This window comes from Canis lupus, chromosome 35 (assembly GCF_003254725.2).
Source record: "Canis lupus dingo isolate Sandy chromosome 35, ASM325472v2, whole genome shotgun sequence".
NCBI classification, from domain to species: domain Eukaryota; kingdom Metazoa; phylum Chordata; class Mammalia; order Carnivora; family Canidae; genus Canis; species Canis lupus.
This window is the reverse complement of record NC_064277.1, coordinates 23,159,428-23,178,187: the sequence shown is the minus strand read 5'-3', so window position 1 is coordinate 23,178,187 and position 18,760 is coordinate 23,159,428. Positions and strand designations below refer to the sequence as shown.

The 18,760-nt window shown below is 47.4% G+C and overlaps 1 protein-coding gene across 1 annotated transcript in view; it reads left to right on the top strand.

Moving 5' to 3' along the window:
• Positions 1–7,386: 7,386 nt before the first annotated feature.
• The window catches only part of RIPOR2 (RHO family interacting cell polarization regulator 2), a 219,586-nt gene continuing 208,212 nt past the window's right edge, over positions 7,387–18,760 (top strand). Inside the window, exon 1 of the mRNA XM_049105879.1 lies at positions 7,387–7,779. Coding sequence (XP_048961836.1) covers positions 7,704–7,779 — 76 coding nt within the window. The 5' untranslated portion in view covers positions 7,387–7,703. The remainder of the gene's footprint in view (positions 7,780–18,760) is intronic.

Here is an 18,760-nt window from a genome sequence, read left to right as displayed (position 1 = left end):
ATACCCCTTAAATGTAATGCATACTTCTGTAATCTATAGAGACGTATATAGTGAAAATGTGTACTGGAATGTAAATATTCTGAATCTTCTTTATCCATGCTGAGGAAGAAATTTTCAGCAGTGTTTATATTCGTCAAAAAGTTACATCAACAATTATTCGACCCTTGACATCAAAGACAATCCTAGCTTATATTTCTACAGATTAAGTGTGAAGAAATATGTCTAAAACCTCTGATTTTCAGAGTTAAACTTACAAAGCCAATGCCTTAGTAGAAGATACCCTAAACATGACAGTATGATTGTAAAACCAAAGAAGAAAGACATGGTTCTGTCAATCATCTCAACCACCAATGGCAAGAATCTGGCACAACTGCAATTTTTGCTTCTCTGCTGCCATCAGAGAGAGCCCCAATCCATCACGGCTGCATTCTCCTGGAGCCTGGATGAGGCGTCAGATTGTCTTCCAGTGCAGCATTCCAGGAAGCCACTGTTATTAAGCTGTTGGTGATGGCATCCTAGTTACCATCTGTATCAATCTGTGGGTTTTTTTGGTTGGAAGTTGCAGGAACTTCTGGCTAATTTATGCAAAAGGAGCTTAAGGAATGGTTACTCACAACCCATAACGTCATTGGGAGGGCTCAAGGTAACACTGTCTGAACTTAAAAGAACAGGCCAGCTTAGGGAGCTATTGCCAGCAGGGACCCAGAAGCACCAGGCCTCTGCCATGATCAGGAAGCTTGAGTCGACCAGCTGCCCTGCCCCTCCTGGCCTCAGGAGAATACAAGCCACTGTGCTTGCCGGGTGGTCCATTCTGCTGTCTCAATGCAAGGCCAATGGCTTACTTTGCCCACTCATTCCTTGGAGCCTCACATCAGTGCTCCTGCGTGGTGGATGTAAGTCACATGAGGAGCTCTAGGGGCAGGTGAGTGTGCAAAACGCTGGCAGCTGCCCAGCACGCAGAGCAGGAAGGCACGCTGGAAGAGGGAATGATGAGGACTGAGCTCAGCTGGTTCTTATCTCTAGATGACTCTATGACATCATATGTGGGAAGAAAGTATAGGATAACAGGAAAGAATTTTAAGATTCAGAAATGAGAATTCGGCAATGTTCACCCAATGCTGCCCAGGAGAGAAGGGGCCCTGATGAGACAGCTGGCTGTCCTCTCCACAAGTAAACCCTGAAAAGAAGAGAAAGAGAGAGAGAGAGAGAGAGAGAGAGAGAGAAAGTGAGAGAAAGAGAGAGTCTCTGAGCAACCAACCATCTTGGTTCACCCAGGACCAGGGTATTCCCAGGACATGAGACTTGCAGAGTCAACATTGACAAAGACTCTGGCAAACCAGGATGAATTGGTAATCCTAACTCGATGACACTAACCATTGACATCAACCAACTAACTCACTTGTTCAGATTTACTCTCCCCAAGCAAATTTCTTATTATAATTAAGCTTTCCAGGTATGGAGGAGATAATGCCCCAACATCACTTAGGACAACGTCTGCCATGTACTAAGCATTCAATAAATGCTTATGTTTTTGATATTTTAAAAGTCTTATTTCACTTTTAAGTATGTTGACCAGTTAACCCAAAGGTTTCATTTTGTCAGTTTTTCTTCCTCTTTGCACGTTGACGGATTTCCTTTCTGATTTCTGTTTCTCTGTTGAGGTTTTGCTTTAGTGTGAGCCAGTTCCCAGAGACAGGTCTTCCCCAGGTGTCTTGCTTCTCAGTGAAGCCCTGACCTCTGCACCACCCCCTGGGACAAGGTGACTCCATGAAGGCTGCTGCCCACCCTCTCCAAGAGGCCAAGGAGCAACTTCTGGTTTCTCGAGATACCACCTTATTTTGGCGTCCTTACATGGCCATACCCTGTGGCATCAATGAGCATCTCTGATACTTCTTTGTGAAGCTTGCTGTGGTGAAGGGAGGAAGTGTGAGATCTCTGGACTCCCTAGGTGGAGGCAGAACACTGCGGTGGTGAGGGAGGCCCATGGATGTTAGAACAAGTCCCCTTCTATCTGGCTAGAAGGGTCTGTCCTGCCCCCACTGCGGAGCCTCCCTGCAGCCCTGCCACTCAGGCTGCGCTCTGTGCCCCGGATCTTCTCTCCTTCTCTCGCTCCTGTCCTCCCACAGCCTTTGCACACATGAATCTTTGCCCTGCAAGGCCTTTCTGCTTATCCTCTCTACCTCTCCAAATCCTCCAGTCTTTGAAGGCAGAGCTCAGATGCCTCCGGAAGCCTACCTTGGCTTTCCTCTTCCTGTCAGAATCATTTTGTTATCATCCGGGCTCCCAAATGACTTGATGGGGCTGCTCCAACACTTGCCACATTGGATCTGGCCATCTAGTTATTTATGAATCTGTCTGTATTCCACACAGGATTTTAAGTTCTCCAGGGCAAACCCATGCATTATTCATCTGCATCTACCCAGTACCTACAACATTTTAAAAAGACTGAATCGGATTAACCTAGTGAAGCAAACACCTCCAGGCTACTTGGATGACCTCCCTTGAATAGGAGGAACAGATGTGTGTGAGTCCAGGACCCTTGGCAGAGACATAAGAGAGACTAGCCCTCCTTGCTGTTTTCCTTATCTCTCCTCAATCTCTTCCTAAAAATATATAGATGTATACATGACCCCAATCAGTTAACTGACCCTCTGGGAAGAAGCCACATGAAAGCTTTGAGACACTCTGGTTTCATGGCACCATTTTAAAAGATAGTCCTGATTTTGCCCTTTACTCACACATAAAATATAATGTTCCAAACATTGCTGAGAAATGCATGTATTTCATATGTGAGAAGTCTGATTTGTAATGGGCTGTGCACGTGGAAAGAGCCCCGAAATAGGAACCAGAATGATGAGGTATTAAGAGTGCCGCAGGGACTAACTGGTTGTGGGCACTGATGAGACATTTCTACCCTTTGAGTCTCTGCTTCCCCATCCGTGAAGGAAAGGTGTGGGGCAGCGACATCTGGGTCTCTCCAGCTCTGGAGTTCTGGGGGAGGTTATGATTCTGGCTTGACTTTGGGGTGAAGAGAAGAGAAGCTATCTTCAGATCATGGAGTCTCTTACCCCTTCTCTCCTGACAAGGCTAAGAAGGGTCCAGACCCACTAACATTGAGATCAAAGAAGACTCGGATCTTCTATAACTCACTATGATAAGGAAATGTTTGTCCTGTACATCTTGAGTATCCCCAGAGGGAGCCACCACAAAGGTGACACAGACACTGCCTGAATACTTCTTCCATCTGCATCGGGCCACTGGAGGCAGCTGAGACAACGGACTCACCCTTATCCCCACTGATCCGAAGAGTTAATACAAGTTGCAGTTAAACATAGAGCCAGGTTATCTGAATTCAAATCCCATTGCAGGGGTGCCTGGGTGGCTCAGTTGTTTAGGCATCTGCCTTGGGCTCAAGTCATGATCTCAGGGTCCTGGGATCAAGCCCCACATTGTCGGGCTCTCTGCTCAGTTGAGAGCCTGCTTCTTCCCCTCCCTTTGCCTGACACTCCTGCTTGTGCTCTGTCAAATAAATAAATAAAATCTTTAAAATACAACAAAAAAAGAAATCCCATTTTAGCCACTTGCTAGGCATGTGAGCATGGCAAATCACTGAATTCTGTGCCTTGGTTTCACCACCTGTAAAATGGGCTCACAACAATGATATGATTATTGCAATGCTATGAATTAATATATGCAAAGCACCATATGTATCAAATGATTACTATTTAAAGCTAGCACTCTTTGGCCTTCACTATCTTATCTATGAAATGAGATTGCTATCTCTACAATAACATGGGGGCAGTGAACTAAAAGCACCTACCTACTTCAAGAATGCAACACCAAGCGTATTCCTTGGTGAGTCTCCATGATGTGGGCAAATAGCCAGCCAGATAGCCGTGGGGAGGACCTGACTCCCACTCCCTTTCCAGTTTCCAGAGAATACACTGAGCCCTATGTCCTTTGTGCATGTGTTTGTGGCAGGAGAGAAATAAATTAAGTGCTGTGCTGTTCTTTCCTCCTGTTGTTTGATAAGCTTTTATTTAAAAATACCAAGTTTTCCTTAATGGTTTGCTTTAAAAGTAGCACGATGTGCCTTGGCTCAGCAGTCTCCATCCTCCACAGAGTCCTTGAAGGTCTATTTCTCCCCAGGACAGTTTTAAAGTAGAAATAAACATGCTGGTGTGCTTTCTCTTGAACCTAACATCTCGTTTCCATTTATTGAAAATGCGTTGAAGGAAAAATGAAGAAAGGATCTCATAATTATGCTTCCCCCCCAATGTTCTTTTAAACACATTGCTCCTAGCAGAACCTCTGTTTTTGCCATGAAATTTTGCAACTTATGAAAATTTAATAGCAATAAGGGCCCAGAGAAGAGTCAAAATGGATATTTGACACTTAGCACAGATGAAAATGTTCCCAGGGAGGATAACACTCCACAATTTATCCCCAGCATTTATATAAGAATGTGGTTGATGAAGGGAAAGGTAATGCCCAAGGAGTCAGAAAAGGGAACTGTGTGGTATGAGCCCGGGAAGAACAGCAAGCATGGCGGCAAGTCCTCAGCTTCATGCTCCATCCCCCCACCAGTCTCTCCGTGATTATAATGAGCAAACTGGCAAGCTCTGTATTTAAATGCACCAGAGAAGAGGAAATGCAAACTTTTCAACTGCCTTTCATTTTAGAGCAAACTGTACTTTCCGCCCCCTCTGGCCTGCTGTTCTCTCTCATCTGCTATTGTAAATTATGTGCATAAGAAAAGCAGTGACTCATGCAGCAGAGGCTTGAGGAAATGTGTGGCTTAATGAGGAGGAAAGAAGGTCTGATACTGATTACAGAAGAAGAAGAAGAGAAGAAGAAGAAGAAGAAGAAGAAGAAGAAGAAGAAGAAGAAGAAGAAGAAGAAGAAGAAGAAGAAGGCGGCTTCGTGTCCTATCACATACTATACATTCAAGTTCATTGCGGGCACAGACTTTGAAGAGCCAATAATGAGCCAAGGTGGTGGAAGGGAGCATCCTCTCTGACCTTCCTCTTCTTTCATTTGCCTTGTTGGCAGCCACCTGATTTGATTTATGGTAAGAGCCACGTAGAGCAGAAATGCATTGCCGTGAATGATTGTGGAGGTGGGAGCAGAGAAGACTGTGACAACATCCATTCCTGGGCCCTCAAGTACGTGGTTTTCTTATACTGCCTCCACCATTCCAGGGGATTGTGCGCACTTGCAACAGTCCATAAAACCTCCTCAGGGGCTACCTTGATCAGGATGCTGTCCTAATCCTGGTCTCTACCCTCTCTCTGTTTCAGAACGTGAAGCTTGAGGTGCAAGAACATCTGGGGCTGGTGGTGATTGTCTAGACCCACTAAGCCCCACGTGACCCTCAATTGCCAACTCACTCCATTGGTGTAAAGCCCCCCTCCACCCTCTTTGTTAGCCTAAGGGGATGGAGGTCCCTCAGGCTAACAAAGATCACCTGGAAATAGACTCAAGGACTCTGAGCAGCCCCTAGAATCTGGCAAAAGCGAGGAACAGATCCTCCCCTGGAGCCTCCAGAAGGAACACAGCCCTGCAGACACTCTAGGGTTAGCCGGGGGATACCCGCCTCAGACTTAGGCCTCCCCAAACATAAGGTAAGAAATCTGTTTTATGACATCAAATTGGTGGTGATTTGTTAAAGCAGCAATAGGAAACTAATACTCAGGATTCTTGAGACTATATAATGTACCGCAGGCCCCCTCATTTTGCAGACAAGGAAACAAAGTCCAGGGCATTTGCCGACTTTGATGAAATTGCATTGCTGGCCAACAGTAGCTGCTGACAACAAGCAACAATTTCTTTCTGCTGAACACAATTCTACGCCCTTGGTGCATATCGACTCATGACATCAGCAGAATCCTAAGGCAGTGGCTCTCATTTTTATCCCCATCTTACAGATGAGAATACTGAGGTACAGTGATGTCAAAGGTATGAAGTGAGTAAGCAGCTACCAAGAGTTTGCACCCAGGTGTTTTGGAAATCACTTTATTTCCCCCCCCCCACCCCCTGCTGGGCCCAGAGCTAGCTCCTGGATAACCATCCATCTCCCTGCCAACCCCTAGAGCTTCATCCCATTTCATCTTGCCATGCTGGGAGGTCTGTAGGTCATGTCCCTCTGAGCCAGCGAGGCACAGGGATGGAGCTGCCTATGGCACAGCTCTGGTTGGTTGCCACCCTGGCCTCCCTCCAGGTTCCCATCCCTCAGCACTTCCCCTTCCCCGCTGTGGCCCCGTGGCGGACACAAAAGAGAGAGGACAGAGTTTCTGCCTTCAGCCAGCCCAGATTATCTTGGACTAAATGTGGGACCTTGAGTGTCACTTTTTGCAATTTGGACCTCATGGCAAGGCTGTCCCTAAGGCTTTAACACTACCTGTTGGCTGCCTGGAGCAAGGTGACATTGCAGGGGGAAGAGCAATTGATAGTGAGAGCTTCCCTCCCAGGTGCAGCTCTGCAACGACTGTAGAAGGTTGCTTCCAGAGGGCCGTGGGTTTGGGACAGCACAGCACCTGGGGTCCTATGTTGAGGCTGTTTTTACAGCCAATACGGTGTATTTAGTTAAACTGTGTATTTATTCGGGGTGGCCTGAGGAAGGGCTGCTGGATATGGGGAGGCAGGATGCCCGGCCCCTCCTTGATGTTACCAATTTCCCACGCGAACCAGGGTCCATGGCAGCTCAGGGCGACAAATACACAGTGCCTGCCACCAATGCCAATACCAGTGCCTGCTCACCAGTGGTGAGCGTCCTCACCACTCGGACATGTATGTTAAAACAAACCAGCGAACAAACGAAAGCTCTAACAGTTGAGGGCCATCTGGTCACTGGCCCGGGCAGGTGCGTGGGGGCTGGCCCCATCCGTGTGGGCTCAGGAGTGCTCCACAGGAAAGTGAGATTTCAGAGCATGAGTGGGTGGGTGATGAGGGAGCATGGTCTTTGGTGGAGAGAAAAGTACCGGGCAAGACGCAGGCCGGGAGGTTCAAGCGAACATATTTGAGGCCTGTGAGCCGAGCAGGTTAACTGGCATCAGAGACTCACAGGAGCACAAAAAGCCCTCCTGTTGGTTATCATTGAAGCATTCATTCATGCATGCATGCATTCATTCATTCATTCATTCAACAAGTATTTCTTGTTTGCCTGCCCCCGCTGGACGCCAGGCAGTCTCCCAGGTGCTGGGGAGCCGGCACCAGGCGCGCTGAGATGCGAGGGTCGTCGCCCGCCCGAGCGCCCTGCAGCCAGGCTCTGCCCTCGCAGGGGGATTCCCACGTCAGGCCCTTCTTCCTGCAGCCGCGTCCACCTGCCCCGCCCCCGCCAGCCCGGGCTCCTGTGACGTGGGGCGGCCCCGGGAGCTCCGCTAGAATAAATTACCGGCGCAGCATCTTCATGCATAAAACATGGCTCAGGGGGCCCGGCCAGGCGCAGGCCGGTGGCCTGGCGCTGCAGCTGCCTTGGGGCCAGCGCGGAGTTAAGGGGAGGGAAGGAAAAGCAACTCACAAGATAAAAGAAGTTGCCAGAAGCCTCAGACACTAAAAAGAGAAGAGGGTTTGTTGTGTCTTTTTTTTTTTTTTTTTTTTTTTTTTTTTTTTTTTATCTTCCTCCTCCTGGACTCGTGTTCCGAATCGCTGCGCGCCATTCGCCCCCTGCCATGCGCAGGTTTTAGAGAGGTGGCCTTGGGACCATGGTGCTACCTTCTCGACTACACTGGATCCGAAGCAGGCCCTGGAGGGACCGCATCCGGAGGCGGCAGCTCAACCGTGAGTGTCCCAAGGGCGTGGCGTGCGCCCCCCCCCCCCCCCCCGCCCTCCTTCTCCACACTCCCCCCTGCACACCCCGACTTGCCCCCGCTTGGCCCCGGGCACCCTCTCCTGGGGGGCCTTCGCCTTCCTCCTCCTCCCTCAGTTCCGGTTTCCTTCCTGCAGCTCCAGCTCGGTCCCAAGCAGGGGGCAACGAAACACACTTTGTTTCAAGCAGCCAACAAGAGGGGGCCTCTTTCTCTCTGGATCTAGGTGGAAAATCCGGATAAATGTTCACACCAGTGGGAGAGTTGTACAAACTGGAACTTGCACTTATAATGGGGTGGGGGGAGGACTGTGCCATGTGTGCATCGAAGGGACATGTCGCTGGAGTGGGTGAAACTCGTGGAGTGAGTCACATTTCCTTTAAAGGACCCGTCGTATGTTTCATTTATTGGTTTCTAAAGTGATCAGACTCGCACCGAGGTTCCCCTTGAGTTGACAGGAATGCTTCTAACCCAAAGGGGATCTCAGCATTGAAGTGATTTGAGAAAGAAAAAGCATTCTGCGTATATGCCAATAAGTAACATATTGGTGCGTGTCTGCGGCTGCTGAGGGTAACTCAACTCCCATGTCAGCAAATGCGCACAGTCCGAGGGGCCGGGCTCTGGAGGTACATGAGCCACGGCTGTTTGCACAGTGGCGAGGAGTACTAGCTCCCTTTTTTCTCTGTCATGAGAAAAACAACAGCGAAGCCATGATGGCAAACTACAGCTAACACGTGGCCTGGGCCGGGGAAGGCAACAGGGAATGGTGGGGACTATGGTAAAACGGGCAAGTACATGTCCTCCCACAGAAAGGCACCCACTGTTCGGGGTCCTCAGATTGTCCGCACAAGGCAGGAAGGTCTATGTTGCCAGGTTTCCTAACTCTTCCAGAAAAAGCAAGAGCAGGCGAGTTTCTAAGTCAGATCTCTCAGGTCTAAACACTGGCAGTTACCTCTTTCAATGCTAAGTAGCGTAGTGTGCTCTGATGCAGAATGTGACCGCTGTGGCCCACCAAGCTGTGGTTTAAGGGTGGGGTATTGCCCTCATTTGAGGCCTGCCACATGGTGTCATTTGAGTCCAGTTATGTGTTGGTGAGACTTTCTTACATGTTAGAAGCCTCCAGAGAAGACTGTTAAATTAAGAGGAGTGATGGTTTAGGAATGTAAACACACCCACGGTGGCGGTCTACTAGCCTAGCTGCTCAGTCGGGCTGATTGGAGTGCACACAGCACCCTGCATATGAGAAACTGCACCCAGTAAAATTCTTGATATGTTGAAAGAGCTGTTAGCAATTTTCTGAGAGCCTTTACATTCTTAGTCATCTGCTTCTCTCACCTGAGCCAGCATTGGGTTCAGATTTCAGCTCGTGTGTCCCTTTACTTTGCATCCATGGGAACAGAACTGCAGTCCCACGGATTTGGGACAACCCTCTGGGGAGGGACGTGCCACCGAGAAAGGCTGGATTGATCCATGTTGTTGCACAGCAACGGGGAAGCAGCCTACCCTCCACAAACAAGGATTTTGGGGAAAGATTGGTTTTGTTGTAGCGATTTTACTTAAATTATGAGCCTGCCAACTGGGCCTAGGGGGGAGGGTTTCTGCATGGTTTTAATATGAAACAATGATGTGTTAATAAATGCTTAACCCAAGTTTGACTTAAAGCAGGCCAGCCCTGACCTCTTTGGCATAAGTGCCTGAGGAAGGAGAGGATTCTGACATTCCTTCAGGGTGGTCAAGAGCCCCTCGGTGTTTGAGGCAATGTGAGTCCGATATAGCAGTGGATCAAGTGACTTTGTTTTGGGTTTTTTCCAACTCATGGAACACCTGCGCATATTTGAAGGCTGAGAGTTAGAGGCCGTAGAAAGGGGGGGTGGTGGTGGAGGAAATATGCTGAAGAGAGAAAGGACCAACGAAGAGGTTTCTCCCTGTGAACACCAGGATAGCCCTTGGCATTGTTTTGCAATTGCTAACCTCTGTCTTTGATAACTTTTCCTGCTGCTTTTCTGAGGCTTCTCTCACAGGTCAGCGTTCCCTCTGACTTAGACACCTGGGTTATTCTGGTACTGAGAAAATTAAGCTAATAACTCTTTCCCCTCCAATCCACAAGGGGAATGTGTACAGCCCCTTCTGTGCCCATGCAGACATTGCTAATCAACCACAGCTTGTTCTCTCTCCCAGGGAAGCCAGGCCCAAATTTGGACTCCTTTCTTATCCAGTACTGCTATTTCTAATCAGTTAGATTTGCCTCATTTTTATCCCATTGTTGCATTTGTATCCCATTGCTTTCTAACAAATTACCACAAGTTGATTGTCTTAAAACAACACAGGGGGTATTACCTTGCAGTTTCCATCAGCCAGGAGTTGGGCCTGAATTCGCTAGGTCCGCTCAGGGTCTGTCTGCCAACGCTGCAGTTAACATGTTAGCAGAACCACTGTCTCTTTTGGGGCTCACGGTCTCCTTCCAAACTCAAGGGTTGTTGGCAGAGTTTAGTTCCTTGTGATTGTAGGACAGATGCCCTCATCAACTGAAGGCTCCCTGCTGTTCCCTGTCACATGACTTTCTCTACAATGTGGGAGTTCTGCTTTCTCAAGGCCAACAAGACAGAGTATGTGGTGCTGCCCGTAATCTCTCCTTTAAAGAGCTCTCCTAATTAGGCCAGGCCCACCCACAATAATCTTTTGATTAGTTCAAAATCAACTGATCAGGGATCTTAATTACATCTGAAAAATCCTGAATCTTTGCCCATATGACACAACTTAATCATGGAAGTAAAATCTCATTATATTCAGTCTTTCCCACACTCTAGATAAGGGAATTACAGGAACATGTATACCAGGGTCAGGAATCAAGGTAGGATTCTGCTTACCACAAAACCTGTCATCTTGCAATAGGACTTGGATTTTGAGCTACTGGAAATCTTTTTCTTTTTTACTTTTTATTACGGAAATTTTCAAATATACAGAAAAGTAGATAAATTAATACAATGAACCCCATATACCTATCACTTAAATTTAACAACTGCTAACATTTTGCCATATTCACTTCGTCTAACTTCCCGCCAAAGTGTTTTCAAATTAATTGCAGACATTATGACATCTCAGCTCTCATTATTTTAGTAAGAGCATCTCTAAAAAGCGAGACCCTTTTTCTATATAACTGCCTAATAAAATCAATGATCCATAATATTATTTAATACACAGTCCACATTCAAATCCCTTCAAGGGGAAACCAATTCCAATCGTGCTCTGTATGCCTAGAACTCTTAGCAAAATGCCTGGCGCCTAGTATACTCAGGAAAGGTTTGAGTTCAGTCAAAATTATATCCTTGTTAAAGCAATGACTCCCCAAACCCATCTTCTCTTAATGTCATCTTGCTTTTTCTTTTCACCCTCGTACCCCGCCCGGGGTCTGTAATGAGATATTTATGTTATTTAGAGTTGATAGTAGTGTAGGATAGAACGTAAGAAGCCAAGGTATGAGAGCTAGAATGTATTACCCTTCTTAGGGATATTTGCATTTTAAAAGGGGCCACCAGAGAAAGACCCAAACATGTGATAGTGGACAGACTATTTGAGAGATACTCATCCAACACCCTGGAAACCACATCAGGCTGCTTGAGCCCCCAGGTCAAGAGAGGTATGAGCAATAGCACAGAGGGCTCCTGGACTTCTGGATGATGACAGCAGTGTTGGAGCAAACCATGGTAGTGAGGGGCAGCTGCCTGTGACCCTTTCTTTCCTTTACTCTGCCAAAGTTAGGAGACCTCAGGGGAAAGGAAGCCTGGCAAGTGTATCCACTTTGATAATGGGAAGATTTGGTTTCTTGCAGCTTCTTAGCTACTGGCCTGTGAACAAGTCACTCTACCTCCCTGGTGCCCACTTCCTCAACCAGGAAATGGCTGTTATAGTGACACCAGCCTCGTGGTCCTACTGGGGAGATTAAAAGACATAAATTGTGTCAACTCCTTGCACAGTGCGTGGTACATGGCAGTGGTAGTGGGTTGCATCTGAAAGAACAGAAGTGGTGATGGTGACATATGGGACAATACAGGGGGGCCGCCAGTGCCACCACCATGCTTTGGGGCTGGTGGGGACAGGCTGTGGGGGAGAAGGTACCCCCGCTTCCTCAGCCTTGACATGACCCACCCCCATATTCAGCTGCATGCCCCCAACCCCAGGCAGGAGAGTCCAGCCAAGCCAGAGACCAGCTAGCCTCTGGGGGTGCAGCCACTCCTTTCTTCTGGAAAATATGATGTAAATCCATCCAGACAACTTAGTCCAAATGGGACCTACTGGTTTGCCGTCCTGAAAGTTTTTGCCTCTGTGTCTGGGTGGACAAAGCAGCAGGAGAACACCCTCTCTGGACCCCAATGAAAGAAATGAGAGCACGTTCTCTGTGCCCCCAAAAAGCTGACACATGGTTGTCCCAATGATACGACTGGATGACTTTCTTCCCAAGGGCAAGGTGACTTGGTTGTCTTGTTCTGCTTCTTTGACCGTCCCCCTGGCCCTGGGTGGTGATATTCTTACCAGGTGATGGATAGGAGGGGGGCCTGCAGGCAGCAGTTTTGTTGTGCACACCCATCCCTGGACCGTGGCAGGGAGTGCAAAGTGATTATGAAGGGGGGGTCCTCCTGTCTTGCACAGGGATGTCGGGAGCCAGTGGTTCTCCCCTCACCTTGCACGGCTTTGGGAGCACTCCAGTTCTCAGAAGGGTCTGTGGTCTCTTCTAAATGATTGATGTCTCAGAAGAGGCTGAAGCCGAGAACTGATGCTGGGCAGGCCCCGGGGAGCCGGGGGGCCTCTGGGAGGGGGGGCATGGGCGCCTTTCCCAGCAGCCTCGGTCCCCGGGGGCCCGCATCAGCTTGCAGAGCGGCCTGCTTACGATCGCCTTTCTTCTCTGGCTTCCCTGCTCTCTGGCTGGGCTCTGCAGCAGCCAGGTCGGCCTGGACCGCTCTCAGTTTCTCCCCCGGCCCCTCCCTCGGGGATTTTGCCCTGGCCCCGGGGAAGCCACACAGGGACACCTGCCTCCTAGCCTGGAGCATACGCCTTTCTGCTGCCTTCTAGCCTGCTGTTCCCACTCCCATCAGAACTTCCTGAATGTCAACTCCTAGCAGCACAGGGCTGCTTGGGGCTGGGCGTCTCTGCTCTGTCCTTCCCCTGGGGGGAGTTCCTCTCATGGCTTCTGGTTCCTTTAAAGCTAGGGGCTTAAAAATTTGGAAGGAAGTAAATGATACATACATATATACATCACCCCATCTGAAAAAGTGAAGAAAGAAGCCCTTTAGGACATTCTCTATAATCCCCAAGTTACATATTCTCCTGGGCTCCAGTTTATCGACCTGCTAAAATTGCCCATTAACAGCTTCTGGTCAGAGAGCAGGCGGGTCACCCCCTAAACCCCCCCAGGCCTTAGCTCCTCCCCAGTTTCATATCTGATTTATCCCACAGTCCTGCCAATTACAGAGAGTTCGGCTGTATTTTGTTTAGGGACCCTAGCATTCATTCGGATGTGAGAACGATGTATATACCTTCACACATGGCATTCCCTATGTTCTCATGATCCAGAAGAACAATTGCTTCCACAGAAGACTTACCCTTCTCCTTCCTGCCTTAATGATTGAGTCGCGGAGTGCCATAGCCAAGTGCCCCATTCCAGCTCCTACTGTCAAGGAAAAAAAAAGGAGGATGGGAAACCCGAGAAAGGGAGATACTTTGAATAATTCAAGGGGGTTCTGTTGGTTGAGAAAGTGCTCTCTTTGTATGTACATTGATCTGGACAGATATTTTAGCTGTCTCCAGCCAAGGACAGACAAAAGAGAGGGTGTGGAGGGCAAAGGGAAGGAGAAGAAGAAGAAGAAAGTACAATGAATAAAAATAAAAAAAGGGAATGAAACAGCAGAGGGATTAGAGAACTCAGAGCATGGTGACAGATCCTGAAGTCTCAGGTTGGTTGTTTGTAGATGGATATAAAGAGCCCCAAAGTTAATCACTAGAATAACAACTTGGTCTCTAGTTAGAAGCAGAAAATTAAGAAAAACAGCAAATTTTCTCGGTAGCCTGAAGCTAAGGCATTAAGTTGAGGGGGAAGGTGGGTCCTAGGGGATAGAAACTGTTTTTGAAATATGTTAGCTAAATATAACCCACTATGTGCACACCAAGTTTTTCTCTGAAATAGCAAGATTAGACATTGTTTAACTGCATATGAGTTTGTGTGTATACACACACACACAGTGACACTTCACTGTCAAGAGCTTGGGCAGTAACACTAAAAACTAAACCTCATTTTGTTTTGATCTGACACAAATCCATTAAGGTCTCCGTGATATAAGAATCCAGCAATATGCAAACATGTAAGAGAGAGGGGAAGTCCGCTAAAATCCCCAGCCTACCACCGTACAGGCAAGTGCTCTCATTTCTTTTACTAAAATGTACTCAGTGTATTGCTTTTGTAGGGTCTGTTCTGCAACTTGCTTGTTTCATTCAGCTATACAACTCAAATACCTTCCTATGTCAGTCGAGAGCCGTAAATATCTTTAGACTGAGTCCTTACAGCCAAATGCAAGTGAAGGCTGTGGAATTTGGGCAGTTTGAGGATACCTAGTCTGATTCATTGAAATATACACACACAAGCAGGTTATAATTGTAATAATGGATTGTATTGCATGAGGACTGAAGCATCTGATTAATTATTCACCTCGCCTGGAGTCTCTGACTTCTGCAGCCATGCACTGCTGTGCCTCTGTTCCCACATAGTAATGGAGGGTGGAATTATTCCCCAGGTGCTCCTCAAAGGGTGAATCTTTGCCCCCCACCCCCACCAAAATGAATCCTGACTTGGAAACAAGACCGCCCCCTCTCCCCCTGCAGACTGGTCCCATGGGACCTGGTTTCCAAGGCACTGGAGGTGTTCTTGCCCTTGGGCATGGGTGGCTTGGCACTTGTCCCCATCACAGAATAGAGAGAAGCATCTAGGGCCAGAGCCTGCACAGAGAATAGCCAGGCAAGATGGAGAAAACAGTCTGGGATATTTGCTGGCTCTCAATTGCTGCCACCCCAAGTTTTGTTCACTGAGGATTTGCTACCATTAGAGCCAAATCAACCCAATCCTTCCATTTTTAAGTAAGTGACAAAAAGCCCATTCGCTTGCTAATGCTATATTAAAGGGAAAAGAGCAAATATATGTAAACAAGCCTGCAAAGAACCTCAACAGCTTTCCCCTCTGAACCAAGAGGAGGCTTTACTTCTGTCTAGATGGCTTCCAAGGGACAGAAAGGATGCTCTTTTGAGCTACCAGAGCGTGTGGCATGAAAGGAATTTTGTGGGCTTGTAAGCAACCCTCTAACTGGTGACAATGATGAAGGAAATGTGTTAGATGTGTTCTTTAAGTGTGTTCCAAGATTTCCTGAGAAATAATTTTCACATACAGAAAAGTCAAAAGAATTATAGTGGAAACACCTATACAACTACTGCCTAGACTGTACCACTGGTATTTTACTCTACTTGCTTTATCTCCCACCTATCCCTATACCCAGTCCTCTAACAATCCACCAATAAATCTTATTTAAAAAAAAAAAAAGATTTTATTTGACCAAGAGAGAAAGAGTACAAATGGGGGGACAGAGGCAGAGGGAGAAGCAGACTCCCCGCTGAGTAGGGAGCCCAATGGGTGGCTCCATCCCAGGACCCTGAGATCATGACCTGAGCTGAAGGCAGACACTTAACCAACTAAACCAACTAGGCACTCCTAAGTCTTATTTTTTAATGTTTGACACTACATTCTTTTTTTTTTTTTGACACTACATTCTAAACGCTTCAACATATCTGTCCATCCAATCTTTGTTAATGATTCTTTCAAAAAAAATTTTTAGTCTAGTTTATTGAGGTATATTTTACAGAGTGTACTTTTTTTTTTATAGAATGTACTTTTATTTTTTAGGATACAGTCCTATCAATGTTGACAAACATCTGTGGCTATAGCTACTTCAATAATCAAGATCTAGAAGTTCCACCGCCCAAACATTCATTCCTGCTCCTTTGCCATCAACCCCTCTCCCTAGATTTTGTCAACCAATGATCTTTCTTTCTGTCCTATAGATTTGCCTTTTCCAAAATCTTATAAATGAACTCATATAGTCTAGAGCCTTTTAAGTCTGGCTTCTTTCATGTAGTTTGATACTTTTGAGGTTCATCCATATTGTTGCATGAAAGTTTGTTCTTCATCACAGATAGTATCCCGTTACTGGGTGATTTTTTTTAATAAGGTATGATTATTTACAGGTGATAAGATCTCTAGTCAAAAAGCATGGGTAGACAGCAGTCAGATTGGACGACCCCTAAAGTCTCTAGGGTTGCCATCTCAGGGGATTCAGTAGGCAAATTAGGACAGTGAGCCTCTCTGGAGTCCCACTGTGCCTCATCCATATCCTGGAAATACCAGTGGGACCTACTCAGGGATGCTTCATTCAATCAGTAGAAAATGATTATAGTTCAGAATGTGTCGGACCAGTTGTCAACCCTACTGTACGTGTTGTAGAAGCTACAGAGAAGACAAGGCTCTCTTTCCCCAGTGTGAGACCCAGAATCAAGATGATGAAGGAGAGCAGAGGTCAGGGCATGGCTGTTCTGGCCCCCACAAGATAAGATACAGTTGCAGAGGAGCCAAGAGTCCCACTGGGGTGGAGGAGCTTTCTGGTTGCCCTGTTATCTCTCCATTTTTTTCTCCTTAACTCAAATTAAAATGTTGTGTCTTGCATCAAGAGCAATAACATCCTGCACACAGAAGGAAAAGAGTGAAAGAGTGTCTCGATTTCTTAAGGAAATCACGTACGTTAGCTTTCAGCTTTCAATCCAGCTTTTAAATGAGTAGCCCAGACATTGTTATAATTCCCCCCCAAAGGACAAAAACTTGATTTCCTTCCAAACTGAAGTTAAATGAAATTGACTTGCCTTGAAGTTGAATTTAACTTCACAGCTAAAATGAAGTTGTTTGGTTTTTAAGATGAGAATTCTAATCCTCAAGGTGAGACTATATATTCTTTTCTTCACCGCCCCTCTCGTGCAATCTCCATTTCTGTGTCATCTGTGATGTAGGGGATCGCGAGTGTCCCCGCCAGGGCTGTGGGACTTGCTTCCAGGTCTTACCTCTGATCATCTTTAAAACATCGATTAGACCCCTTACCCTCTTGTTTTTCAATACACAAACATCCTTTCTCTCCCAGGCTAGAATTTTGGCCGTGGTCTCTTGTGCACCCCATCTTTCATCACACATGAAGGGGATCCCTTCTGGCACTCTGCCATCCCAGTCATCCCAGTGCTAGGATGGTATATTCCAGTACCTTGGACTGGAACAGCCCCATTTTCAGGGCCTTGCCTTACCTCTTCCCACATCCAACCGAACCCATGCGTGTCCCATAGCTTCTTGATGCCGGCATGTCCCAGATGATGGGTCCCAATGTGTCAACCTGATAAAAATGGTTCCAACCTTATGCTTTTGTGCCTAGAGGTGATTTCACCCATATCCTCTTATTGCTCACTGCTACTCTCTAAGTTAAAAGCTCTGTACTCCCTTTCTTTTTTTTTTTTTTTTAAGATTTTATTTATTTATTCATGAGAGACACAGAGAGAGGCAGAGACACAGGCAGAGGGAGAAGCAGGCTCCTTGCAGGGAGCCCGACGTGGGACTCAATCCCAGGTCTCCAGGATCACACCCTGGCCTGAAGGCGGCGCTAAACCACTGAGCCAGTGGGGCTGCCCTCTGGATTCCCTTTCATGTGCGCGGGAATGAACGTTGGGAAAGAAAGCAAGAGGGAACACCTGCCATTTCCCCGGGACAGGACCTGTGCCAGGCACCATGCCAGATGCTGTCTTTGTCATTCTTTTGTTTACTGCTCAGGCCACCACCGTGAGGTTGGTCATCATTATATCCATTTTGCAGGGGAGGACTTGGAGGCTCAGAGAAATTGAAAGGCTTGCATGGGCCTCACAGTTACTAATGATAGGATACAGCCAAGATTCAAAATCACTTCCTTACAATCCTGGCTGGTTTTCACTGTTAAAACTTTTACTGCCAGGACTTTGATTAAAATCAACAGACCCCCAATCTAGCAATATTTCCAGCCTTCTGAGCTGTCTGTTGAAAAAATTCACCTCACTGTGCACCCCGGTGTCAAAGTTTGGGCCCTACTGAAAGGCAAACAGCTCTGGGGGACTCCCCAAGATGGGCTCCAGGCCTGGCAATGTCCACCAGCAGTAAAAGGGGGGCTGTGCGGCATCTGTTGGGCACTGGGTCTCCAGAGCTATGCTAAACGTTCAGGAATCTGAGAAATACACATAAGGAAAACACTAGAAAAATGTTAAAATCTTTGTGGAATAGCTACCCTGAGTTCCTAATTTCTTTTCTATGCCAGACTAAGGTGGTAATGACCACCGAGAAAGAAACCTGGCCACCCAACCCTTGGACTCAGACCTGGCACTTGTCTGGAGCAAGCAACCAGCTTCCAGCAGACAGGTGCCCCTGTGTCTCCTCCAGAATTAGATGAACTCAGGCCAGCTTGGCCTGCCCTCCGGGGTCAGCCTCCAGGGTTCCAGACCTAGTTGGCCATCCCCTGACCCACGAAACTGGCCTCCCCCTACTTGTTCAGTGGGTTCCCATCCTGGTGGCTTCTGACATTGTTTCCTTGCACTGGCCCAGAGGCTCAGCTGAATGGCAAACTAGGGCAGAGTGAGAGCCACTCAGATCCTTCCAGGATGTGTTGACCTACACAGGCGCCCGGCACAAATTCACAGACTCCATTCAGGGCTGCTCCTATGCTCACCAGACCTCCTCCAGCACCACCCGCTCCTAGGTTACCCCAAAACTTCCCTACACAGAGAAGACAGTACAGACCTTCCCTTCTGCACCCAGCGCAGCAGGTGTCCATTCAGCACCTGGAATCCAGCCACTCCCGTGGAGG